This window comes from Littorina saxatilis, linkage group LG16, assembly GCF_037325665.1.
Source record: "Littorina saxatilis isolate snail1 linkage group LG16, US_GU_Lsax_2.0, whole genome shotgun sequence".
Lineage (NCBI taxonomy): Eukaryota > Metazoa > Mollusca > Gastropoda > Littorinimorpha > Littorinidae > Littorina > Littorina saxatilis.
Window position 1 is genome coordinate 36,980,004 of NC_090260.1, and position 27,500 is coordinate 37,007,503.

The window sequence follows — 27,500 nt, forward strand, 5'->3', positions numbered from 1 at the left end:
CCCCCCCCACCCCCACCCCCACCCCTATCCGCTCCTCATACGATTTAGCTCTTTGTTAATTATGTCGGCCTGAAAAGCAGACAACAGAAAACACTCACACACTAAGAAGAGTCAGAAATAGGTGAGCGTTGGAAAGATTGTTTTTAATTTCTGATTATTGCAGACTGGTCATTTGATTCTGTAAAAGCTTTTTGTGTGCAAGAACTTACTGACATTATTTGAGAATGGTCTGCACTTATTGCTAACAGCATGAGTAAACGCTCAACTGACAGCATGACTTTTGTTGAACAGTGATCAACAGATGAGAGAAAAAAAAATTAACAACAACAAAAAGACAAACGAAAAAAATTGATAGATCAATTTAAAACATAATAAACGATTGTAAGTTGATTGAAACAAGTATGTTTTTTCAAGATGAAAATGAATTTGGTTCGGGTACACTTGGGGACAGATCAGCCTTAGTTCCGTCATCAATGCCGTTCTTTTGTCTGTTGTCTCACGAAAGATGAGCAAAGCGTAAGACATGTCTACAATATTGACCTCAAGACAAGTTTTGAATATGGGCAAAGTATTTGTTAACCTTAACACGCTGTGTTTCTCTGTTAAGTATTATTCCTGCTGGGCTCTGAGGTCAATGGTAAGACTTTGTTACTGTTAGTCGTTAATTGTTAGTTCATTTGTGTACCTCGTTAGTCATTCTGATTATCTTGTTAGTCATTCTGATTATCTTGTGGTGCCTCCTTACCACTGCAGTGAGGAGGTACGTTGCCACCATACCTCCGTGTTTCACCGCTTTGCCCTTCCCCAGCTGTTCTCACTTGTGGGTCAGTGTTCCACCTGTTGTCTTCACCAGCTTTCCGTCTGTGCTTGTTGTTCACCTGATTGTGTCTTTATGTTGCAGGCATAGAAATGATTGATAGGGAGGGGGGGGGGGGGGGGGGTGCGAATGTTTGTGAGAGGATAAAATCAGGAGCAGTTGGGCCAAAATGGATTAGATTTGACCCAAAAATAGATTAAATTTGGCCCAAATTGGCTAGGATTTGACCAAAAATGGATTTGATTTGATTTGATTTGGCCAAATCAGATGATTGGAAATCCAAAGTGAAGCAATGATCGGCTGCTTGCTGAGTGTTTGGCAGCTGATTCAAATTGACCCACTATTCTGTGTGATGTGACTTATACAAGAACTGAGGAGTTTACAGTTACATATACAAGTTACAACAGTATATGATTGGCTGTTTGACAGCTGATTAAAGTTGACCCAATTTCTGTGCGGTGTGACTAATTAGAAGAATAGGGCAATCTTTCGTGCCTCTTTTTACTGAAGCCTTATGTTGTGTTTTATCACTTGTGCTTTCTGTCAAGTCTAGATTTTTATGTGAGCCTAATTTTAGATTTTTATTGTATTAAACCTTAAGCGTCTTGCAGAATGATTTGACTCTTTTTGCGAATGCTTTTGCAACAAATTTGAATTATTATTTTAAGCAAGTTGACTGACTAACTGGTTTTGTGAGCTGTTTTTGTGGCATGCATGAACATTTCGCTGATTTCTTTTTATTGCCACTTTTGTTGTTTGCAGGATTTATCAAATCTTTAATATTTTGTGGAAAAGTCTCACAATTATAATATAGCACCTGATATTGGAAGCGTTCGCTTCATTATCACTGAGACTGATACTGCGTGAGTTCTGTTTGTTTGGTCAGTGTTGGATTGAGCAAAAAAAGTTGTCACTGTTATGAGTTGTGGTTATAAACATGGCAGTACTTGTGGCTACAGGTGTTTTTGTGAACACTTTTAAGGTGTGGCTTTAAGTGTTTATCATGCACACTTGGTGGTTATGACTGTATCTACTTTTTTTGTCGTTGTTCTGATTGATGAAACAATTACATTCACTGAAATTGTGACATGTGCTGAAGATCATTTGTGACCCTCCACCACGGAATGAGTCGCATGTCACCTTTGCATGATTTTCATATTTTTACATTTTCCTAAAGGGTTTTTTATGCTCTATCCAGTGGTGAAAACCGTTTTAGAAAAGAGCGAAAACTGTTTGAGTTATAAGCCTGTGACTAAGGTGACCCTCACACTGTTACCAGACACTCCCCAGACTTATATTAAGCCTAGCGCAGAACCGCGCGAGGTGACATGCGACTCATTTCGTGGTGGAGGGTCACATTTAGAAACTATAGTTCTGCTATGGAGAAGCAAAACTGGAAATAAATCATGTAGTGTGTTTAAAAGTGAACAATAAGTGTAAAACCATGAGTGTTGGGATTAGCATCGTTTTTCGAAGGTAAAATAAGATTTGTCAGATTTCTTGATAACAAGACAGCTTAGTTCACAAGCACTTTACTTTATAATTAGTATAACATGCATGTGTGTTTAACTGATTTTGACGTTGGCCATAAATCCTAAAGAAGAGAGAGTTTAGAGAGTTTAGAGAGTTCACCATAATGATTAGTTCTTGTATGTTTAGTATGTGTAGTTTAATTGTGTGTGCATTACGTACTGTTCTGACACAAACTATACAAGTTGTGCATGTATTTAGCTGATTGATTCTAAGATGCATGTCACAATGGTTTAGACGTACAAGTTAGTCATGGTGAATGAAAAAGCTGTCACACTGCTGATCACAGAGGATGTGATCAATGATCACAGAGGACGTGATCAAATTGACTGCTTCATGTATGTTGATAAGCAGTGGAACCCCACCCCCACCCCACTTGCAAGACCCCCCACCCAATTTAAGACGTCACCCTTTTGAGACCTTACAATGATTTTTTGGATTTCCTGTTCATGTCAGTAAATGTACATTGATTTTTAAAGACTGTCTTATTATTTAAGAACTGATTTTGTCAGTTTTTGTCTTGTCTTGAAATAGGGTTGAAAACAAAGTATGGCTGTCTAAATGGCATGGGACAATGGTCATACATGTGAAAACTCACTTGTGCAAAACACAAGTGTACGTAGGAGGTGCAGCCCACGAATGTTGAAGAAGGTGAAGAAAGAAAGGGGGGGGGGGGGGGGGGGGGGGGGAGATTGTACTGCATGTCCTTTCCCAGGTGATGATCAACTATCATCCCACATGGGATGTCTAAAAAAAACCAAAAAACGGTAGTCTTAGCCTCCTTGTTACTTATACGTTTTGCTTCAAGTGGTGTGTGGATGTTTCAGGTGTTGTCGGCGGCGACGGTGGTGGCCAAACACACCTCTGCCCTCTGCAACGCGTGTCGCCTGGCGTCCTCCAAGACGTCCAACCCCGTTGCTAAGCGACACTTTGTGCAGAGCGCCAAAGATGTGGCAAACAGCACCGCCGCTCTCGTCAAGGCCATCAAGGTCAGTTCTGTGTGCTCCTCCCTCCCCTCTCCCCTCTCCTCCCATATCCCCCCTCTCCTCCCATATCCCCCCTCTCCTCCCATATCCCCCCTCTTCTCCCATATCCCCACTCTCCTTCCATATCCCCCCTCTCCTCCCATATCCCCCCTCTCCTCCCATATCCCCCCTCTCCTCCCATATCCCCCCTCTCCTCCCATTTTCCCCCCTCTACCACTTTGTAGACAACGTGTTTTGCCTGAGGTTATGTGATTTTGGGAAACATGCGTGCTTAACTATCACTGCAGGCCATCGCCAGTGCACCGTGGATTTTTCGGGATCTTGTTTTTTTTACTGATCAACTTTTGTTATTTGTCACCCTTAAGCGGGATGCAACTGTGCCACAACAATTTGGAGTTTTTTTTAACATCGTCTGTTGCATCGCCTTATTCTCATTCTGTTGTGAGATGCACGTGTTTGTAGGCCGGGGTAAGTTGAAGACATGATTGTGGCAGCTAATGTGAGTGAGATGCTAGTAATGTTGATGTATAACAACGTGGTGGGTGTTGCAGGCGCTGGACAGTGACTTCACAGAGGAGAATCGACGGCGGTGTGCCGAGGCGGCCAAACCACTGACTGACGCTGTAGAGGAACTGACCATGTTCGCTTCATCCCCTGAGTTCGCCAGTAGGCCCGCCAAGATCAGCCCTCAGGTACTTATTTGAGTACTATCCTTGCTTTGTTGCAAGTTTTGATAAAATTTAGTTTTTCTATGTAATTCACCTTTTCAGTTAAGGTTGGCCCCTATAATAGTTGTTATAGCCAGGTTCAGCTGTACTTAATAAAGCAATGTGTGTGACAGGCGCGCCAGGCCCAGGAGCCAATCGTGTTGTCGGGCCGGGCCATGATGGACGGGGCATGTCACATGCTGCAGGGCGCCAAGCAACTGGCTGTCAACCCCCGCGACCCCGCCACCTACCAGCTCTACTCCTCACACTCCAAGAGTGTCTCGGACTCCATCAAGAGACTGGTGGCAGCCATCAGGTAGGTTGATAGGTATATTATATCACCCCGCCACCTACCAGCTTTGCTCTTCACACTCCAAGAGAGTGTCTGACTCCATCAAGAGACTAGTGACAGCCATCAGTTAGGTTGATAGGTATATTATATCACCCCGCCATCAGTTAGGTTGATAGGTATATTATATCACCCAGCCATCAGTTAGGTCAATAGACAGTGTTCTGAAATAACTCTGTCAGGTTTGTTTGGGTTGTGAAAGAGGGAACACCCTTGTTTTTAGTCACTTGAGAAAAAGTGACTCTATGTAATCGGTCAGTGTTAGTCTGTCCGGCCGGCCGTCCGTAGACACCACCTTAACGTTGGACTTTTCTCGGAAACTATCAAAGCGATCGGGCTCATATTTTGTTTAGTCGTGACCTCCAATGACCTCTACACTTTAACGATGGTTTCGTTGACCTTTGACCTTTTTCAAGGTCACAGGTCAGCGTCAAAGGAAAAATTAGACATTTTATATCTTTGACAAAGTTCATCGGATGTGATTGAAACTTTGTAGGATTATTCTTTACATCAAAGTATTTACATCTGTAGCCTTTTACGAACGTTATCAGAAAAACAAAGGAGATAACTAGCCTTTTCTGTTCGGCAACACACAACTTAACGTTGGGCTTTTCTCGGAAACTATAAAAGTGACCGGGCTCAAATTTTATGTGAACGTGACTCATTGTGTTGTGAATAGCAATTTCTTCCTGTCCATCTGATGCCTCATATAATATTCAGAACTGCGAAAGTGACTCGATCGAGCGTTTGCTCTTCTTGTTTAGTGAGAAAAATAATCTGCTTCTGTCCACGTGTTTGAGACGCGCACTCTGGCTTGTACCAGGCCTTTAATGTGACAAGGGAAAGGGACCAATGCGTCAGATTAAAAAAGTATGTGTCTGTTACCGAAGACTGAGGCTTTACAACAACCCTGGCATTGGTCTGTCTGTGGAAATTGTACACATTTTGTTTTCTCTATCGGTTTGTCTGTGTCTCTGTTGCTTGTTTGTACTGTACTAGTTGGCTGTATGTTTCTTTCTATATCTCTGTGTCTGTTGCTTGTTTGTCATTGGCTGTTTGCTTCTTCTATATCTCTATGTCTCTGTTGCTTGTTTTGTCATTGGCTGGTTGCTTCTTCTATATCTCTATGTCTCTGTTGCTTGTTTTGTCATTGGCTGGTTGCTTCTTCTATATCTCTGTGTCTCTGTTGCTTGTTTGTCATCGGCTGTATGTTTCTTTCTATATCTCTGTGTCTCTGTTGCTTGTTTGTCATTGGCTGGTTGCTTCTTCTATATCTCTATGTCTCTGTTGCTTTGTCATTGGCTGGTTGCTTCTTCTATATCTATGTCTCTGTGGCTTGTTTTGTCATCGGCTGGTTGCTTCTTCTATATCTCTATGTCTCTGTGGCTTGTTTTGTCATTGGCTGGTTGCTTCTTCTATATCTCTATGTCTCTGTTGCTTGTTTTGTCATTGGCTGGTTGCTTCTTCTATATCTCTATGTCTCTGTTGCTTGTTTTGTCATTGGCTGGTTGCTTCTTCTATATCTCTATGTCTCTGTTGCTTGTTTTGTCATTGGCTGGTTGCTTCTTCTATATCTCTATGTCTCTGTTGCTTGTTTTGTCATCGGCTGTTTGCTTCTTCTATATCTCTATGTCTCTGTTGCTTGTTTTGTCATTGGCTGGTTGCTTCTTCTATATCTCTATGTCTCTGTTGCTTGTTTTGTCATTGGCTGGTTGCTTCTTCTATATCTCTATGTCTCTGTTGCTTGTTTTGTCATCGGCTGTTTGCTTCTTCTATATCTCTATGTCTCTGTTGCTTGTTTTGTCATTGGCTGGTTGCTTCTTCTATATCTCTATGTCTCTGTTGCTTGTTTTGTCATTGGCTGGTTGCTTCTTCTATATCTCTATGTCTCTGTTGTTTGTTTTGTCATTGGCTGGTTGCTTCTTCTATATCTCTATGTCTCTGTTGCTTGTTTTGTCATCGGCTGTTTGCTTCTTCTATATCTCTATGTCTCTGTTGCTTGTTTTGTCATTGGCTGGTTGCTTCTTCTATATCTCTATGTCTCTGTTGCTTGTTATGTCATTGGCTGGTTGCTTCTTCTATATCTCTATGTCTCTGTTGCTTGTTATGTCATTGGCTGGTTGCTTCTTCTATATCTCTATGTCTCTGTTGCTTGTTATGTCATCGGCTGGTTGCTTCTTCTATATCTCTATGTCTCTGTTGCTTGTTTTGTCATTGGCTGGTTGCTTCTTCTATATCTCTGTCTGTTGCTTGTTTGTCATTGGCTGTTTGCTTCTTCTATATCTCTATGTCTCTGTGGCTTGGCTATCTGTTTCTTTCTATATCTTTGACTCCCATCATGTCACAAAGGGCAGCCACATTGCTTCTTCAGAGAAAACTCACACAACCCTTTCCTTGTGACAGGGACAGCGCGCCGGGTCAGAACGAGTGCGACAGCGCCATCGGCAACTTGAACCGCACCATCCGCGAGCTGGACCAGGCCTCTCTGGAGGCTCTGAGACAAAACCTGGCGCCGCGCGAAACAAACACGCTCAAGGGCTTCCAGGAACAGATGATCAATAGCGCTCGCGAGATCCTCGACAGGGTGGAGGATATCCGACAAGCTGCGAAACAGGAGCCTGAGAACCTCGGACACTTGGTGAGGGTTGTGTTTTGTGTGAGATGTCTGTCTCGTCTGTCTTTGTCTGTCTGTCCATTGGTATGTCTGTGTGTGTTGAGTCGGGGAGTGGAGGTGGTTGATATCAGAGAAGATGCGAAACAGGAACATCTGTGAAAAGTTGAGTGTGTGTGTGTGTGTGTCTTTGTGTGTGTGTGTGTGTGTGTGTCTTTGTGTGTGTGTGTGTCTTTTTGTGTGTGTGTGTGTGTGTGTCTTTTTGTGTGTGTGTGTCTTTTTGTGTGTGTGTGTGTCTTTGTGTGTGTGTGTGTCTTTGTGTGTGTGTGTTTTTGTGTTTTTGTGTGTGTGTTTTTGTGTGTGTGTGTGTGTCTTTGTGTGTGTGTGTGTCTTTGTGTGTGTGTGTGTCTTTGTATGTGTGTGTCTTTGTGTATGTGTGTGTGTCTCTGTGTATGTGTGTGTCTTTGTGTATGTGTGTGTCTTTGTGTGTGTCTTTTTGTATGTGTGTGTGTCTTTGTGTATGTGCGTGTCTTTGTGTGTGTGTGTCTTTGTGTATGTGTGTGTGTCTTTGTGTGTGTGTGTGTGTGTGTCTTTGTGTATGTGCGTGTCTTTGTGTGTGTGTGTGTGTCTTTGTGTATGTGTGTGTGTCTTTGTGTGTGTGTGTGTGTGTCTTTTTGTGTGTGTGTGTGTGTCTTTGTGTGTGTGTGTGTGTGTGTGTCTTTTTGTGTGTGTGTGTGTCTTTGTGTGTGTGTGTGTCTTTGTGTGTGTGTGTGTGTGTGTCTTTTTGTGTGTGTGTGTGTGTGTCTTTGTGTGTGTGTGTGTGTGTGTGTCTTTTTGTGCGAGAGAGACACACACACACTCAAAGAGAGAGAGAGGAATCAGCTAGAGGTGATTCCAGAAAGGAAGAAGTCAGAATGCAATGCGGGATATTGAAGGGAGAGGGTCAGGCTATGTGCAAGGAAGGAGTGGGCCGACTACTGACCGACGACTGAGCGAGGAAAGTAGGTGACAGTTGGTACACTTCCACTCCAAGTGGGTGCTGCACAGATTTTAGGGAGAAAACAAACATTTGGTGGGTGAGACACACCCTCTTGATGCCACACTGGACTCCACTTTTTCAAGACTAAAGATCTTATTTGCTTCTCAAAAATAGAGGAAATTGTTCTTTAAAATCTTGAGTCTTGAAACTTCTTCTTTTTCTGCTTTCCCGTTGCCATGCTAGACTGTCAAGGTTGTTGCCGTGACAACGTCTGCAGTTCGCCGCAGGGATGTGAGTCTTGAAACAAACTTGCTGAGCTAATGACGTTTTTTCCTGTGACAGGTGTCGACAGTAACGTCATACTTCGACCCGCTAGCAGAGTCTGCGATCGGCACGGCGTCCAAGACCATGAACTCCAAGCAGCAGATGAACCTGCTTGACCTGACCAAGACCGTGGCGGAGTCGGCCCTGCAGTTCATGTACGCTGCCAAGGAGGGTGGCGGTAACCCCAAGGTGGGTGGAGTCTGTGTGTCTGTGTGAAGGTGAAGGTAAATGCATTCCCAGAGCTGCCAACTGCTTCGCTTTCAGCATAGCATTCTACATTTTGAGAGCAATTGCTACACCAAGCTAAAGATTGCTATGCTTAAATAATCGCAAGCATGCAAAAGTTCCCCTTTTTTGTGTGAGTCCTGGTACCAATTTCTGCTTCCAACTCTGTGTAGCCGTGAAAAGTAGGATATGCGCCGAAATGGCTGCGATCTGCTGGTCGATGTGAATGCGTGATGTATTGTGTAAAAAACATCCATCTCACACGGCATACATAAATCCCTGCGCCTTGAATATGTGCGCGATATAAATTGCATAAAATAAAAAATAGGTCACACAATGGGTCATCAAACATGGTCTACACTGAAAAATGGCACTGCAGATACTCTCTGATGGGCATTATCATAAGACTTGATTAAAAATGTCTATTCTTGTGCAATACGGCATGAATGCAAATTTTTGAAAATGCTACACTTCAACACTATTATTTTGCTATGCTGAACCTTTCCCCCAAGATATAAATACTACACTCGAGGCTTCACAAGGGTTGACAGGTCTGCTGCAGCAACAACCATGGTAACCATGGTAACTGGTGTTTCATTTCACGTTGCAGGCGGGTCAGGTGCACCAGTCTATCGACAACGCAGCGGATGACATGCGCGACGTGCTGCAGGACTTGCTGCAGACGCTGGAAGAGGAGCTCTCTCGAACAGGCGTGGTCACCAAGATGATCGACAGCATCTCCATATCCATCGCACGGGTCAGTTGGTAAACCTGTTCGCTGCCAGCAAATATTTGCACAGAGAGCATTATGAATTCCGAAGATAACTCTTGTCAGATTAGTATGGGCTTTTATCCGGACAAACATTGGAAGGGCCAATCACTAACAAGGGGTGTGTTGGAAACACGTGGACAGGAGCACGTGTGAATTTATTTGTCAGAGGAAAAGCAAGGGTATTCACTCTTTCACAACCCATACAAACCCGACAGAGTTATGTCCCAATATCGCCTATTGTCCAGCCCCAGCCCCATTTAGCTGACTAGTCTGTGCATATGTCGCAAGTGTTAGTGTTAGGAATGAACGGGGTATGAGTGTTAGGAATAAACGGGGTATGAGTGTTAGGAATGAACGGGGTATGAGTGTTAAAAATAAACGGGGTATGAGTGTCAGGAATAAACGGGGTATGAGTGTCAGGAATAAACGGGGTATGAGTGTTAGGAATAAACGGGGTATGAATGTTAGGCATAAACGGGGTATGAGTGTTAGGAATGAATGGGGTATGAGAGTCAGGAATAAACGGGGTATGAGTGTTAGGAATGAACGGGGTATGAGTGTCAGGAATAAACGGGGTATGAGTGTCAGGAATAAACGGGGTATGAGTGTCAGGAATAAACGGGGTATGAGTGTCAGGAATATACGGGGTATGAGTGTGAAGAATAAACGGGGTATGAGTGTGAGGAATAAACGGGGTATGAGTGTGAGGAATAAACGGGGTATGAGTGTGAGGAATGAACGGGGTATGAGTGTCAGGAATGAATGGGGTATGAGAGTCAGGAATGAACGGGGTATGAGTGTCAGGAATGAACGGGGTATGAGTGTCAGGAATAAACGGGGTATGAGTGTTAGGAATGAACGGGGTATGAGTGTTACGAATATACGGGGTATGAGTGTCAGGAATAAACGGGGTATGAGTGTTAGGAATGAACGGGGTATGAGTGTTACGAATAAACGGGGAATGAGTGTCAGGAATAAATGGGGTATGAATGTGCTGAGTCAGAGCACACTTGTGACAAGAGTTTCGGGATGCACATGAATAAGTTCATAGTCGTGGTTAAATGGTTTGCGAATTATGTGTGTGTGCTGTGTGTGGATTAGTGCTGGCTGGAACAGCAAACCGTACGGATGTGCAGTAGTGTATTTGGTAGAACACTTAGGTTAGGCTAACACTTCTTTTTCTGATTTTGGCTTCTTTGCTTTCGTTAGTTCTTTCTCTTTGGTAGGCTTTTTTCTCTTAGATTGGTTTCTTTTCTATCTGTAATTTTTTTAATGAAGTCTTGTTAACGTTTATTCTTTCTCGTTTTTTGATTTTCATTCTTCGTTTGTTTTGTTTCGTTGTCTGTGTCTCATGCCGTTCTCCACTCACCTTACTACTCCGGGATGGTGACCGCGTATTTCAGTGGAAATGACGAGGGATTGTGACAGCATATTTCAGTGGAAATGACGCGGGAATGTGTGAATTGTTTCAGACGGAGGAGCGAATCGCTATCAACGAGCACGTGTCGTTCGTGGACCATCAGACCAACATGGTGCGACTGGCCAAACAGATCGCCCGCACCGCCCAGGACATGGTGAGTCAACTTCTCCCTTTCTTGGTTTGTACTACAATCCAACCTGTCGACAACAACCACCCAAGGGACCAAGCAAAAGTGGTCGCTACAGATGTGTGGTTGCTTTGGAAGATTAATTATGCGGTTTGATTCAGATTATGCGTGTGTGTGTGAGAGACAGAGAGAACTTGAACTCAAAAACTTTAATTCGCAAGAATATTAGCATTGGGTCCATAAGGTCCTTCTTAGAGCTAGTTCTGGATAGTCTAGAGAGAGAGACACACACATACACAGACAGACACACACGTAGACAGATGGAGAGAGACACACACGTAGACAGATGGAGAGAGACACACACGTAGACAGATGGAGAGAGACACACACGTAGACAGATGGAGAGAGACACACACGTAGACAGATGGAGAGAGACACACACGTAGACAGATGGAGAGAGCCACACACGTAGACAGATGGAGAGAGCCACACACGTAGACAGATGGAGAGAGCCACACACGTAGACAGATGGAGAGAGACACACACGTAGACAGATGGAGAGAGACACACACGTAGAGAGACAGACAGAGAGAGAGGAAAAAAAAGGGGGATGGAGAAGGAGAGACGGGGAAAGAGATAACATTCTACTAACTAATATCTCCATATCTGTGTGCAGATCGGCAAGTCGACGACGAACGTTGGACAGCTGGGCGTGCTGGCCAATCAGCTGACTCGTGATTTCAACCAGCTGGCCAACGCCTCTTGTGGGGCTGCCGCCGCCACGAATAACTCTGATGTGAGTATTCCTGTCTTACTCGGCTTCTCAGTGTCTTGACCGCCCCCTCCCTCCCCACCTTGTTTTCACAAGCATTACATTCTTGGCTCAGATACAGGGGTTTGTGGGGTGGGTCAGATACAGGGGTTTGTGGGGTGGGTCAGATACAGGGGTTTGTGGGGTGGGTCAGATCCACGGGTTTGTGGGGTGGGTCAGATACAGGGGTTTGTGGGGTGGGTCAGATACAGGGGTTTGTGGGGTGGGTCAGATACAGGGGTTTGTGGGGTGGGTCCATTGTTCACTGGGTAGCGTGCTGGCTTTGTAACCAGTTTGTCGCTATTGGGTGTGGGTACAAAGCTCAGGTATGCCTGTTTTGTGTGTGTTTTTGTGTGTGTGTGTGTGTGTGTGTTTCCAAGTCAACATTCAGTGCAGAGTAAGCAGAGGGAATCCTACCACCCTCCCATGCAAATGCAAGCAAAAAGAAGCAAAGCACAGGTTAAAGATCCCGAGTTTGCAGCAATAGTCTAGGGACTTGAACCTCACAGATATCTAGCACACTCACTTTGGAAGACAGTGTCATGCTACTCCTGTGGCAGGGTAAAAACACACCATAAACTGAAAGGTGTGGCACGCAAAACTCACACCATTGAGAGTAAGAGAAGCTGAGGAATCCAGAAGAAGATGAGATGAGATACAGGAGTTATTTCCGGTGTCTCATGATAAGTCTAGAAGCAATCACTCCATCCAACATAGTTATTACATGTACACTGTTATATCCACAGTTTGAGATACAAGACCTGGGCAAGAGTTGTATGGAGGTGGTGGGGGGCGCGGGCAACCTCTTTATAATATCCACGCTGTTTTATCCACAGATTGCAGGACGTATCCGTACGACGGTACAAGACCTGGGCAAGAGTTGTATCGAGGTGGTGGGGGATGCGGGCAACCTCTTTATAATATCCACACTGTTTTATCCACATATTGCAGGACGTATCCGTACGACGGTACAAGACCTGGGCAAGAGTTGTATGGAGGTGGTGGGGGGCGCGGGCAACCTCTTTATAATATCCACGCTGTTTTATCCACAGATTGCAGGACGTATCCGTACGACGGTACAAGACCTGGGCAAGAGTTGTATCGAGGTGGTGGGGGATGCGGGCAACCTGCAGGCCAACCCGTCTGACAGTTACGCACAGAGAGACCTGTGTGACCATGCGCGCACCATCAGTGAAAAGGTAATAATAATAATAATAATAAATGAGCATTTATATAGCGCAACATCATAACTTTACAAGGTACCAGGCTTTGTGTGGGATTGGGATTGACAGTGACCTCTGTACACTCAACCGTTTGTCTCCCCTCGCACACAACCATGCTGTCTCTGCCTTGTTCCCAGGCCTAGGTCTGCTGTCATTTACCCGTACTTTTTTGATCTGACACATAATGGTCTGACCCCTGGAGGGTCGACCGTCTGATAGTTTGGACATGTACAAAGTCTTCTCACCATCAATTTGTCTACTTGAAGCCTGTGCTGCGACTTCTGTCTTGTGTGTGGCGCACGTTATATGTCAAAGCAGCACCGCCCTGATAAGGCCCTTCGTGGTCGGCTGGGCGTTAAGCAAACAAAGAAACAAAAAACAAACAATTTGTCTACTAAGCAGGCTGAGCCAGGACCTTAAGACCTACATATGTTTGATCCAGGTCCGCCTGACCTTTTGTTTTCCGAGACTGGTATAACAACACTACTGTCTCCTGTGCAGTTCTCGTGAGGTTTAATGGAACAATCTAATGAAGCAAGGCTCGCTCTCATCTGCTCATGCCGTGCCGGCATCGAAGAGCAAAATCAATTTTGCGGATGTTACAGGATCTGAATACAGATTATCCAATGTGTGATACTGAGCTCTGTAGGAGGCCATGGGTTAACACTCCTATCTTTCTAAGACCTTGATTTTCTCAGATTTTGGAGGCTTGGTATTTTATTCAAACAATTACGAAGAACAATGCCGCTTACAATCAATTGAAACAATGGATCACAACATGCTAAGCTTATAAACATGCCCTTAAAAAACAGTGTAAGATGCGATTTGGCGGACGAATACAACGTATGTCAAAAGCATACAGGTATTTGTAAAAGGGGCAAAAAAAGGAGAGAACAATGGCTATAGAAATACAAACATGAGCAACATGAGCTAAAGGACAGTGGTACCTGCCATGTGTGGCCCCTCTCATGAGAGGACACCTCCCTTAAAAGGACACATTCTGGGGTCCCTTTGTCTATTATCTCTACCAAAATATACCTGTCATGGCAGGCCACCTGCAATGTAGGGACACGTTTAGCCTGGTCCCAAGGGTGTCCTGTCATCACAGGTACCACTGTACCACTGTTGTCACATGTTTCACCTCGTCACAGTCACACGGCTGACAGACAGGTTGTTTTCTCACCTTTGGCAGGTATCGTACGTGCTGGCAGCGCTGCAGGCAGGTGCAAGAGGAACGCAGGCGTGCATCAACGCTGCCTCCACGGTCAGCGGCATCATCGGTGACCTTGACACCACAATCATGTTCGCCACGGCCGGCACCCTTAACCCAGAGGGCGACGAGACTTTCGCTGACCAGAGGTCAGTGTCTAGCTCACAAGTGTAACGCTCAGGTGCAAAATACACACCTGGATCTTCCAATTTGAGTATGGCAGAAGGGGAGGAGGGTGTTTAGGGGGGTGTGGGGGGGGGGGGTGTGTAGACTTTTGCTGACCAGAGGAATGCAGGGTTCGTACAGAGTCCTTGAACCCTGGAAAACTCCTTGAAAATTGGAAAACCTTTTCCAGGCCTTGAAAAGTGCTTGAAAATAGAGTTTTGTTAAATAGTCATTGAAAAGTACTTGATTTTTCCAAATTGTTGTCTATACATTTCGTCAGCAGCTTGTCTTATTTAAAAAAAAATGCAACCCCCTTTTTTTTCGTCAAATACAGTACACATTTTGGGAGAATAAAAGATCGAGTGAAAACGAAAGCAGATGAACTATTACTAGTCACCCGTAGTTGCTTCCCTTCCCGGAAGTTGGCAAGGGAAACAACTACGGAATGACTAATAGAAATTCACCAGAAACTTGATGACTTGAAAAACTGAAGGTAAGCTTGGTGCTTTGCATTAATTTGGGGAAAATCATGTCCTTGAAAAGCATTTATTTGGTCCTGGAAATGTCCTTGAAAACTCCTTGAATTGTATCAGCTCTGCCCTGCAGGAACCCTGGGAATGTGTAACACTTGAATGGTAATTGCAGACGTGTATGTTTTATTTTGATTGTTTCGGATTTCGTGCCTTCAAATGCGCCGGGAGGGGGGGTGGAATGAACATGTGAGAGCTGCTGTTTACATCCACACAGAGAGACGGGGAGAAAGGGAGGGGGGGGGGGGGGGGGGGGCGGTGGGGATTAAGAGTAGGTCAGGGGAGAAGAGAGAGACGTATTTCGTTTGCACCAGATGTGTAAAGGAGACACAATAAAGAAAATTGATCGGTGCTGATTAGTCAGACATGGTGTACGATTAGTTTCACGCTTGTCAGCTTGCAAACATCACATTGATCAGACACAGGATTCTGTCTTCTTTTGGACTGAATGTAAAAATGACACAACAATATGTGGTTTAATAGAAATAACATCCTGAAGACAGCCTAGGCGTTGGTGGAAGTAACCAAAAGAAAGTCCATGTGTATCTTGACATTTGTTTCTTATTTTGAAACTTGTAAAGCCATTCTCCGTTCTCATCCCTACTCTGTGTGGTTTATCAGAGAAAACATCCTGAAGACAGCCAAGGCGCTGGTGGAGGACACCAAAACGCTGGTAGCGGGAGCAGCGTCCAATCAGGAGCAGCTAGCAGCGGCGGCCCAGGCGGCGGTCAAGACCATCACGCGACTGGCTGACGTGGTCAAAACAGGGGCAGGGTCCCTGGGACCCGAACAGCCTGAGGCGCAGGTAGGGGTCCGGGTGTTGTGTGCTGTGCCTTGCCGTGTTGTCAGTTATGACCGTACTGATATAGCCCCGTGGCAGTCATCTGTCGTGTCACACGCTGAAAGAAGAGTGAACGGTATGAGGTTCTTTCCGTGTGGGGACGAAGGTTGCACGGGGCTAGATCTGGATGTGGTTCAGTGAAGTAGTGGCTGTGTGTGTGTGTGTGCACTGAATCGTCAAACTTGCATGACGTTTTTCGAGGAGCTTGTTCATCTTTGTCATGGTTTGAACCCCTGAACTCGATGGGTGTCTTCGTTGCAGTCCACTTTGCAGTCCATGTTTCTCCCACCCTATAACCACACCCCCCCCCCCCCCCCCCAACAAAAAAGGAAAATAACTGCCCTCCCACACATGCATGCCCACTTCTGATCCCACTCTCTACCTTTTGCATCATAAATACAGCCCGCTCAGTCCATGTCCTGCCCCCTTTTTCTAATAGATAATGAATTGACCGTGACAAAGGTGAACACTCTTGTAGCATGGTGCTGTATGTTGTGTGTTTATTTTGAGTAGGTTTTGGTTCTCAAGTTTTAGCAGCACCACCCTGTATGATTGCACTTACTGTGGGGTGAAGTGTTGGCGGAATTGATTAACACAACAGAGAGTGCAGAGAAACATGGGCTTAGGACAAGTCTCTGGAAGACACAAGATTCTGAAAATTGTCACATTTGGGATCAAAAGATTTGTTGTTTTGAAGTTTGTAAATTTGTAAATGGCAGTGTCAACTGCTGGGAGAAACCAAAGCTTTCCATGGAATATATCTTCCTCAAATACAGACAATTGTTTTTTTTTGTTTTGTTTTGGGGGGGGGGGGGGGGGATGTTAAGATCACAGACTAATGTTTAAAAAAATAGCTTAGGATGTAATTATCAATTTTTGTTGTATTTATGGAGCTTTTTCATCATACTTCAGAATGTATTGTTATAGAAATAATTGCTTTCAATGTATATCATAGCGATTCTTCTCGTGGAATGTTCTGCAGATGTATATTTACTGATTTGGGATATGATTTAGTTTTAGCCAACATTTGTGGTACTTTGAAATGCATCAAAATAGTTACAGGACGTTTTAACATGCTAACGTTGAAGTTGTTCAAGTTGACAGTAGATGAGTGAGATGTGTTGGTGCCTGAATGTCTAGTCGGTGGCTCTGTGTTGTGCTTCTTAGTCGTGTGTGACTCAACCACAAACACTAGTCAACGTTTGTTCCTCTACATCTCTCACTTCTCGGGTGGTGTGCACAAGAAAGTGCCCAAGTGGGTCGGACCCAGGCCCTAGGTCGGATTGGTTGAAATCTAGAAAAAAAAAATCTTTTTTAACCAATCCGACCCAGCCCTTGGTTCCCACCCACTTGAGCACTTTCTCTGCACACCACCACAGTGTAAATTTACCTCGTATTTAAGACAATCTCTTTTTTAAGACCCATCATACCGTGAAACCCCCTTTTAAGACCTAAGACTTGCTGAGAAAACCAGGTCTTAAAAGAAGGGAGTTTTAAAACGGAGCTAAATTTACAGATGTTTTAAACCAAAAATCTGGATAACTAGGGTCTGAATGGTCTTAAAAAAATGGGTTCCAACGTAGAGAAGAGAGCGTAGAGGGAGAAGCGTGCGACACACAATGACTGTGAATGAAACTGGCATGCCGTTGACCTGTGACGTCTGTTCTCTCTCCCTCCTCGCGGCAACCTTCAGGTGTTGCTCATAAACGCCGTCAAAGACGTCGCCTCGGCGCTGTCCGATCTGATTAGTGCCACAAAAAACGCGTCAGGAAAGCCCGTTAGTGATCCGGCCATGTTGCACCTCAAAGACTCCGCCAAGGTAAGACAACTCTCTCTTCCTCTCTCACGCAAACTTAGGGGCATTGTCTTCATCAAATATTCTTGACAGTTTTGAGTTTACTGCTGTTACTTCACCACAAAATCCCTTGCTCTTTCCATTTGAGTTCATCCCGGCTTTCTGCTTTTCACAATCTTTTGCCTTCTCTTGCTATCCCTCTCTCAGGCATACTAAGGGCATTGTCTTCATCAAACGTTCCTTTTAAAGGCACAGTCCTTCCCGGGTAAACTATGTGCGTGACCGTCTCAGATCTGGCCAGCACTTGGGTTAGGACCATCCTGACCGTCTCAGATCTGGCCAGCACTTGGGTTAGGACCATCCCTCAACTTGGACATATACTAAAACTCAACATCCTAGTTTTATTTCCCACAATTCCGAGAGGAATGGGTCACGTGAGATGAAACGCGGGAATACGTCACTGAACGAATGGTTTTCATCCTGTGAAGACGTGTTGGTGCGAGGCACGTAATCCCTTTCCTCTCGACATTGTGGTCGATAAAACCACAATTAGACTTCACTTACTCAGGTACGCTCGTCATAATTATGTCCTTGCTTTCTATGTAGGGTGGACATTTTCAGACAGATTAATTGTGTAGTTTACCCTCAGTGTCAGTCAGTGCTATCAATCCATGAAACGGGGCGGGGATGTAGCTCAGTCGGTAGCGCGCTGGATTTGTATCCAGTTGGCCGCTGTCAGCGTGAGTTCGTCCCCACGTTCGGCGAGAGATTTATTTCTCAAGAGTCAACTTTGTGTGCAGACTCTCCTCGGTGTCCGAACACCCCCCGTGTGTACACGCAAGCACAAGACCAAGTGCGCACGAAAAAGATCCTGTAATCCATGTCAGAGTTCGGTGGGTTATAGAAACACGAAAATACCCAGCATGCTTCCTCCGAAAACGGCGTATGGCTGCCTAAATGGCAGGGTAAAAAACAGTCATACACGTAAAATTCCACTCGTGCAAAAAACACGAGTGTATGTGGGAGTTTCAGCCCACGAACGCAGAAGAAGAAGAATCCATGAAACAAAATTTCACTTTTGGCTGGAAGCTGCCAGGCAGTTGAATTTTGCAATGTGACCAAGTGGAGGGATGGTCTCCCCCTGTGTGTGAAGCCCGGCCAGTGCAGAGATCATTGACCCCATTGTTAACACAGGAAGAACTGTGTGCCTTTAAGCTGACAGTTTGAGTTTACTGCCATTACTGCCGTGACAAGGTCTTTTGTTCTCTCTTTGCTTTCCATTTGACATCCTCTTAACTTTCTGCCGTTTCAAGACGGGAAGAACACTGTCGCGTGTCCGTTACCCCAATCCCCGCTGCGCAAGTTTGTGTGCAGTTAAGGCAGAATTGTTAAGCTATGGGAGAAATAGAGGGGGCATAATCCCATTGACCTTATTAACTCATGTGATGTTCATGTCCCTGCCATCTTGTTTTACCCTGGGCTGTCCCCTGCCCTACTTGGAAATACCGTAGTAGATTTTGCTGTTTTAACAGCATGTCCTCTCTCCTTCTTTTTTCATGTACTATTTTTAAATGATTTTTTTGTTTTCACTGTCTTCTTAGTCATAGTTTTGTTCTTTAGTTGAAGAATAATTTCCCTGTTTGACTCAGTCCTTTGTTGTAGTATCTTGTGTTTTATTTCACCCCAGTTGCGTGAACTTGTGTTTTAGACATTTTGCCCTCTCTTTCTTCATACGTTTCAGTTTTGTCATATCATAATAAAACACATCCATCATTCAGATTTGTTAGAAGTTGGCTTCCTCTTTGTCTTTCAGTCTGTCTCCCTCTCTTTCCCTCCCTCCCCCTCTCTTTTCTTCTCTCTCTCTCTCTCTCTCTCTCTCTCTCTGCCCCCCCCCCCCTCCACCTCCCCCCATCTCTCTCTCTCTGTAAGTGAAGGTCTTGTTTCTAGGAGAGTTTGTTTGTGAACATTTTACAAACATTATAAAATGAGCACTGCTGCAGACAAGCAGGCGCTGTTCACACACTAGACACTGACTCCACTCCCACGGATATTGTGGAAGATCTATCTTATTCAGGAGTATGAGCACACACACATTTTACTCGCCCAGGCCCATACACCCCCCCCCCCCCCCCCCCCCCCCCCCCCCACCCCCACCCACCAATTCCCACTCCAACTATCATTCTCCCGCCCCCGTTCCAGTGCTATGCTTTTTTCCCCACTACCTGCTTGAAGTTGAGGCAGACTTGTGCGCTGCCGGAGAATGCGTTGTAGCCATAACCAGAACAAGACGCAAGCTGTGTGCTACGTGTGTTAACACTGCATGACCGCTACTCATCTTGCCGTCCTTCTCAGCTCGCAGCAGACTGCGTATTGGAATTTCTCCTTTCATAGGCCATCCCTTGTGGCCAAGGTGGTTAAAGCTGTAGCCAAGGTGGTTAAAGCTGTAGCCAAGGTGGTTAAAGCTGTAGGCGTCACCTATAGCCAAAATCGGCTCCTGTGACGTAAACCCCACAAACAACATACAGTGGGCATCCAGATCCAGATCCAACTAATCTTTGTTGGTGTTTGTTTCAAATCAAAATGTCAATCTGAAAAGACAGCAAATTAACCTGTGAGAACAAGTTAGTATTTTGATTTGCAGAGATTTAATGAAATCAAGACCTGCAAAGCTCTGTGAATTAATGTGTGGTGATTATGATATGTAAATAATTTTTTATATGAGATGAGATGTTGATCAGTAAACCAGTTCACACTCAAGGAAGGGGTTTGATATAGACCTTTACTCTTGGATTTATCCTGAAAAAGCCATTCCTAAAATGATTACTTATCCAGCCCAAAATGACTTCATTTCAAAGATGCAGACAAGGAACCTGAGAAGGATTGCATGTTTTGAGTAACAGACTAACAATCAGTTTTTTGAATGAAGTGACCAGTATTAACTAGAGTCAGAGATGTCATCTTTTCCTTTCAAGTAGTCAATACCTATTTGAGCAACTTTCAAAATAAAAAGTATTAAAATTACAAATTCATTTTTTGTTTTTGTTTAATTAATTTTTGTTTCTTGGGTCATACGTGATTATTATATATTATCCTCCTGAGTAAAAACGAACTTGAATCTAGTTAACTGTACAAGTGATGGACCAACAGCCCATTTGTATTAAAAGTACCCCTCTTTCACAGTCAACTTCGGTCAGTGTTTTTTTTTTAAATTTTATTTTATGGTTGCTCAAAGTGATAGCTGGATAATGCCTAAGTAGACGTTTTCTTCCTCAACATTTCCTCTATGATTTTGTATTGATCTTTCGCTCCCAATGCTCCTGAGATAATAGACGATATTCAGAAATAACCTGTCAGGTTTTTATTGGCTATGGAAGAGTTGCCCCCCTTTAAAACAGTGAGCCGAACAATTGCCGATGATATGCAGACTAATTAGCGATCATGACATCAATGATGAGAAATTGAAAAACAGATAGACTGCTGATGTTCCAAAATTCAGAATCAAAAATAAGAATGGTAAGTTATTGGAACGTTTCATTTATTTATTTAAAACAAAACATTAGAATCACAGGTACTTTAAAGGTGTTTGTCTGTCTGGCTACTGTAAAGATCTTCGGATCCAAGTACCTGTGGTTGTAATGTTTTGTTGTGTCCTAAATTAGACGTTCCAAAAACTTACCTTTCTTGTTTTTTGATTCAAGACATCAATGTGATTGATTTGAAATGTTCGCTTAATACGTTGACCTCTTCTTTCGAAAATATTCTCATTGGAGCTTACCACTCGCTGTGATGTCATGATCGACTGAATCCGCGTTCAAGCAGTTAATATTGGCCTCAGTGTTTGGAAGGGGCGCAACTCTTGCTCAGACAAATATAAAATCCCGTAGTTATTTCCGGAACTGGTCTATAGACAGAGACATGCCTGTAGGTGTGAGCGCTGAGTTTTCTTTGTTCCTTATCGCCTGCCTTTCAAACCGCTTTTGTGCGTTAGAAGATCGACAGCGCTTTTGACTTTCGCTGAATCCCTCAAATGTAAGGTGAGTCCTGGACTTCTCTTTGTTTTGAAGGGGGGTTTATACGGAAATATTGTGTGTGACAATCCAACTTCAGTTTTAATTGCGTCTTAGCACTTTTACCTGTCTTGCACTGTTACTGTTTTGTTTCTTTGTGTTAAGTACTAAGTTACTGAAATTGTTTATTCATGTTTTGTGTATGCGTTCAAGAATTGTTTATTCTTTCTTTGTTTGTGCGGTTAATTCAACAGCCATATATTTTTGCCACATTAATATGATTTTATTGATATTATATTGATCCAGACTGGATTTTGTTTTAATTCTTGAATGTCGCACTTGCACTTAATGTCTACTGACGTCGGTAGGACAAGGAGGGCATTAGTGTCAGAAAGAATTTTTGAGAAAGAGAAGCAGGAATAATACAGACACACGCACAAGGTTGATTTTGATGAAACTTTAATGTTACTATGGATGATACCGTAGTGCAAAAGTACTGTTAGTCTATGTGAGCCTATTAATTCAATGGAACCTTTCCAAGCCATGCACAAGTTTGAACAAAGGTATACTGACTTTACAAGCAAGAGGTTTCCTGGAAGAGGACAGAACATCATTGTACACAACAGAGCATCCAGTAGCTTAAAACCAGGAGTTGAATGTGCTTATCTTACTGTTTGTGTGTGTGTGTGTGAGTGAGAGAGAGGAGGGGGAATGGCAGGTGTAGAAAAATGTTCAGTATTTGTATGTGTCCGTTGCAGTTTGTATCAAGAAAGAAAAATATTTTTCCCACTGAATTCTATAGCACAGGAGAATGAAGAGAACTGTGCAGGGTGTGGACAGAAAATGAGGAAGAGGATAAATACAGGAAAACCATCTGCAGTTGATAGTGCTTTAGGTAGGTTAGCTCCCCTATGATAGTGCTTTAGGTAGGTTAGCTCCCCTATGATAGTGCTTTAGGTAGGTTAGCTCCCCTTAGTGCTTGATACAGTACAGTGGTACCTGTGATGAATGAACAACCGTGAAACCAGCCAATAGTGTCCCCACATTTCAGGTGGCCTTTGGTGACCGGCATATTTGAATCAAATAACCAATGTACTCACAAGAGACGACAACGCACAAAGAAGCGACTATGAACCGGTTTCGCCGAAGTTAGGTCATGTATGTAGACCAAGGGTCAACAGAAGGTGTCCTTACTTGGGAGGTGTTCTCTCATGGGAGGAGATTCACATTGCAGGTATCACTGTTTTAGCTGATTAGTAGCATGAACATTCCCACAGCCTTCTGTTAGCCAGTTTGTGCATGCGTGAGTGTTGTTGTTGATGATTCGGAGACCCCTACTAACTCTCCTCCTCATGGTCCAACCTCCATTTTTCCCTGCCGAAACACTCATAATGGCGAGTTTCAGCCCATGAACGAACAAACAAACAAAACACTAGAATCTTAATCAACAGTAGGTCTTAAAACCGGAGATCCCAAAAGTGTTTTTTTCTCCTGTAATGCAACTTGTCTAAGTGATGATCGACAACTTTTTTTTTTTGGGGGGGGGGGGGGGGGGGGGGTTTAATAGACAACAAACTGCTATATTAATTTTGATCTACCTGTGACTTTAGTTTTAGCACTGCTGTGATGTGGTTCTTTCCTGTGGCACTTTTCAGATTCCTTCGCGTTTCGATCCGGTGGAAATTCGGTATATATGTTTTGGTGAGGCTCGTAACTAAGGCACCTATAACACACTGCGGACATCCATGATCACAGACAGTGCGTCAAGTTGGTATGCTGACTCGGCATTTTTCGTCACGGATGGTCTGAACGTTGCACATGGTTTCCACTCGCACGCCGTATTGTGTTTGATGCACGCCTGGTATTGTTGACAACTGTTTAAACAGACACTATAACAGACTTTTGCAAGCCTAGGGTAGTCGTCGCTTACACAGACGTTGATTGAATGCATCTCTACCATCTAGACTCAGCATGAGCCCATGTCCTTACAAATATTCGTCATGCATAAATGTTGAATAAATGTGATTTTTGTGCCATTATGATATCACCTGGGGAAGAAAATGATCCTGAAGATTTGAGTGTCAGATTAAATGAAGAAAAAAAAAGGAATCTGTAAATATATTTTTGTAACGAACTCAAGGTTGAGTGAATGCTTAACTAATTACCGCATTGATAGCTTGTCTTGCCATTTTTTCATGGACTTAATTTGAAAAAAGAGAATACATTTTAATTAGTTGATTCTTAGTATTTATCAGTAGACTGCTTGGAAATATGATTTCATTGTTAAAAACTTTCAGAATTTCTTGATGTTTCATCAGTTTCCTGCTCTATCTTAAATCTGAAAAATACAATGAGGCACAGGTGAATGTAGGTTCATAACACCATTTTTAAGAAATAGACAAAGTGAAAGTTCAGAAAAGTTTTTTTTATGAGATAGACAATTTGTGGTGTATGCTAGGATACGGCAACATCAGAATTTATGAATCACATGTAATGTGTGGATGGGATAGACCTGAGGAGACTGACAACGGTCTTTTCTGTTTGTTCAGCGGTTTTATCGCATGGATCTCCCCATAGACCGCAGCAGAGACCCGTCCCCATGGAGAGGCGGATACTTTCAAGGTCAAGGTTACTATCAGTATCAGCACTAAACCGAGAGACGGATACTATCCGGGATACTCAACCATTGCTCTGATAATCATAACCCTTCAGGCAGACCACTATTGACAAGATCGAAACAAACAAAGGGACGTAAGCGCTCTAAATATAGACAACAAGAGTAAGTGAGAGTTACGTGGAAACAGTCTCCTGGCACCGGAGGGAATATCGAGCATTGAAATGAGCAAACAACTTTCATCGTCAAGAAAGGATGATCGTCGCAAGCTCAATTGTTCCTCATTAAGGCGCTCTTACACCGACGATCACAAGTTTCTATCTCTGACTGGACATTATTGATCCGACCCTGTAACAAACTAACATTGTTTGTATTTGTGTGGTTATTTGTAAAACCACAGTCTTGATCTAAAACCGTAGTCTTGATCTAAGGACTATGCCTACATGTACAGTGCTTATGTCCCTTTGTTTGTAATATAAGATCATTGTTCTGATGTTCACAATAACTTCACCATCTGTGTGTGTGCTGAAATAATGTCCAAAGAATCTGTACAGAGTTTGTTTTGCCAAAGACAGCGATCGATGTAGGTTTTGCAGTACGATGCTCAGGAGTTTTATTTTAATCAGCACAAGCAGTTAGACCTTGCACAAATAGATCAGAGAAATGTGGCAAAAATTGGCTGCTATTTTTTGTTCTGCTTGCCTCTCTCTCTCAGATAGTAAAATCTCCATCCTTGAGTAATAAAGTTCGTTCGCTCTCTCTCTCTCTCTCTCTCTCTCTCTCTCTCTCTCTCTCTCTCTCTCTCTCTCTCTCTCTCTCTCTCTCTCTCTCTCTCTCTCTCTCTCTCTGTTCTCTCTCGCTTTCTCTCTCTCCCTCTCTCTCTCTCTCTCTCTCTCTCTCTCTCTCTCTCTCTCTCTCTCTCTCTCTCTCTCTCTCTCTCTCTCTCTCTCTCTCTCTCTCTCTCTCTCTCTCTCTCTCTCTCTCTCTCTCTCTCTCTGGTTGTCTCTCTCTCACTGTCTCAGATATAGCCAGGCTTCGACAGGGGATATCAAAACAACCTTGCAATTGGTCATATACAAAATTCAACACCATGTCAGCTTGCTGTTGTGAGTTAGAATTTTCTTGATGAAATAAGTTCTGAAAAAAACCACCAGTAGCTTTTGCAAAATTAATTCATCAGAAAATTCCCAGTGTGCACAGTGAGAAGCTCGACTGTTGATGTCAATGGTATGTGACCAAGTGGAGGGTGGATCATCCCCTGCACAACCAATGTAGGATCCGGTCCGGTCCCCCCTCTCAAGTAGTCCCCCGGGGGACCAATTCGTGGCAAAAACTGCTCTATAATGGTCCCCCCTTAGACATCCAGCCTCGTTTTTCTTGTTACAATGTTAGTAATGTTACCAGCAATTTCAGAGAAAAGAAAGGAAAGAATCAGAGACTGGTTTCATTTCTTCTTATCAGTATTTATTTATTATTCATTTTATTTCATGTGATTTTTCTTTTGAACGGCATTATAAATCAGATCTATTTTATTTTCTGCAAAATATAGTCAAACAAAGAGATTGCTGTCTGTGCAGTTCATAATACCGGACGAAGATATAGATTGAAAATGGCTTGAATGCCTAAGAAAAACGAGGCTGGATGTCTAAGGGGGGACCATTATAGAGCAGTTTTTGCCACGAATTGGTCCCCCGGGGGACTACTTCAGAGGGGGGACCGGACCGGATCCTACACCGGGCCAGATCAGAGATCGCTGGCGAGTCACACTGGTTTTAGGGGAAGGCGTGTGCCTTTCAATGTTGTGAAAACTTTCATGTATTTTTTTTATTTTTTAAATTTATTTTTACCGTTATGTATAAAAAGAAAAGTACTTTTGATAATATTTATTGATTTGACACGCGGTTTTTTAAACTCCACAAAGAAATTAAGGTCATTTTGATTGAAGAAAGATGATGCTACATTGAGTTTAAAAATAAGGTTTTCATAGTTGTGAAATGATATTGTTGGCGCAACTGTTTTGCTGCTAGCTTTCCACGGGGGAGGGAGGACATTTTCAGCAAATAGATAATAGTAAAAGGAAATGAAATTCTCTTATTTGTCTTTGACACTTTTGTTTGAGTTTCTCTTTTGTGTTTTAACGGCTTCATTTGTCTTCTTTCCATTCAGTAGAAAAGTTTTTGTGGTTTTGTTGGAAGTATCAGAAATGGATTTATTTTTGTGTAATACATTTCAGTATTGTGGTGTAGAATTTTTTTTATTGTTGATTAGTTTGCGATTTCTGTGTTTTTGTGTTTTTTGTGTTGTGAATTTTATAGTCAAGACATATCGATGGGACATATTATTGTGTGCTAGATATTTAGCAGTCGGAAAACAGTCTTGTCAGTCGGTGACGTTTATCAGTGTCCGTCAAAAGATGTGGTGTATTATGATTTTATTTTTTAATCAGATGGTATGTTGTGATGTATCTGTGCCAAATAAATGGATAAACTTGACTGTGTTGTGTGGGTTGGTTGCTGTGGTTACATTTCTGTTAGCTGTTAATTATTAAACTGTTTGTTGGTAGATAGTTTTATCACTATAGCTGTTATTATACAGGTAGTTGGTAGATGTGTGTTTTGTTTTAGTGTGTAGATGTATGTTTCATTCTGATGTTGGATTGTCACACACAAATATTTATGCTAAGATGACATTTGTGCAATATTTTTCGGTTAACATTTACCCCCATGATTTTCTTTCAGCCACAAGGGCAGTGATTAATACAGCGATTACTACAGTGATTACTACAGTGATTAGTACAGTGGAACCCCCTTTTTAAGACCCCCCAATATAAGACTGCCTTCTTTTTTAGACCTTGTTTTTTCAGACTTTCTGTTCTTAACCTCTGTAAAATTACCCCCATTTTAAGACTCCCTCGTTGTTAAGACCTTGTTTTCTCAGATTTGTGGAGGTCTTAAAAGGGGGGTTCCACTGTAGCTCAAACATAGACTTAACATCCGAAAGCATTAAAAACCAGAGCTCTGCGGCAGCTGTCAAATTTGCATGGACTTTTCCCCTCGTTTTGTTTTTGTTGTGTTGCTTTCTTTCCCTGGCCATTCTTTCCTCAAGACACATTGTGTTGGAACTTTCTGAGACTCAAAGCTCCAGATTTTAACGGAATCGTACATTTTTTTCAGCGTCTCAAGAGAGCAACAAAAAGTGGGAAATGTCAGAAGAAAAAAAAATAAAACAAAGCTTTAATTTTTTTTTTTTTAGAATTTTGTCCGAAGTGAGCTTTCATTATCAGAATTTTTCTGAGTACAAAGAAATAGAAGGTAGTCAGTCTTTTCTGGGGATATGAGACAAATATTGACTGGCACAGATCAGAGAAGGCTTCCACATGAAATAACAGCCTGTTATAACTTGGACACATACCAACAATCAATAGTGTCTGCAGGGTGTGTTTTGTTGTTGTTTTTTT

The 27,500-nt window shown here is 43.1% G+C and overlaps 1 protein-coding gene across 1 annotated transcript in view; it reads left to right on the forward strand.

The window, feature by feature from the left end:
* The window catches only part of LOC138951011 (talin-1-like), a gene marked incomplete in the record, with an annotated part of 92,139 nt that overhangs the window by 43,685 nt on the left and 20,954 nt on the right, over nt 1–27,500 (forward strand). Inside the window, 12 exon segments of the mRNA XM_070322705.1 lie at nt 3,175–3,336; nt 3,885–4,025; nt 4,175–4,356; nt 6,793–7,027; nt 8,322–8,492; nt 9,139–9,285; nt 10,773–10,874; nt 11,524–11,643; nt 12,711–12,857; nt 14,074–14,240; nt 15,408–15,591; nt 17,321–17,446. Coding sequence (XP_070178806.1) covers nt 3,175–3,336; nt 3,885–4,025; nt 4,175–4,356; nt 6,793–7,027; nt 8,322–8,492; nt 9,139–9,285; nt 10,773–10,874; nt 11,524–11,643; nt 12,711–12,857; nt 14,074–14,240; nt 15,408–15,591; nt 17,321–17,446 — 1,884 coding nt within the window.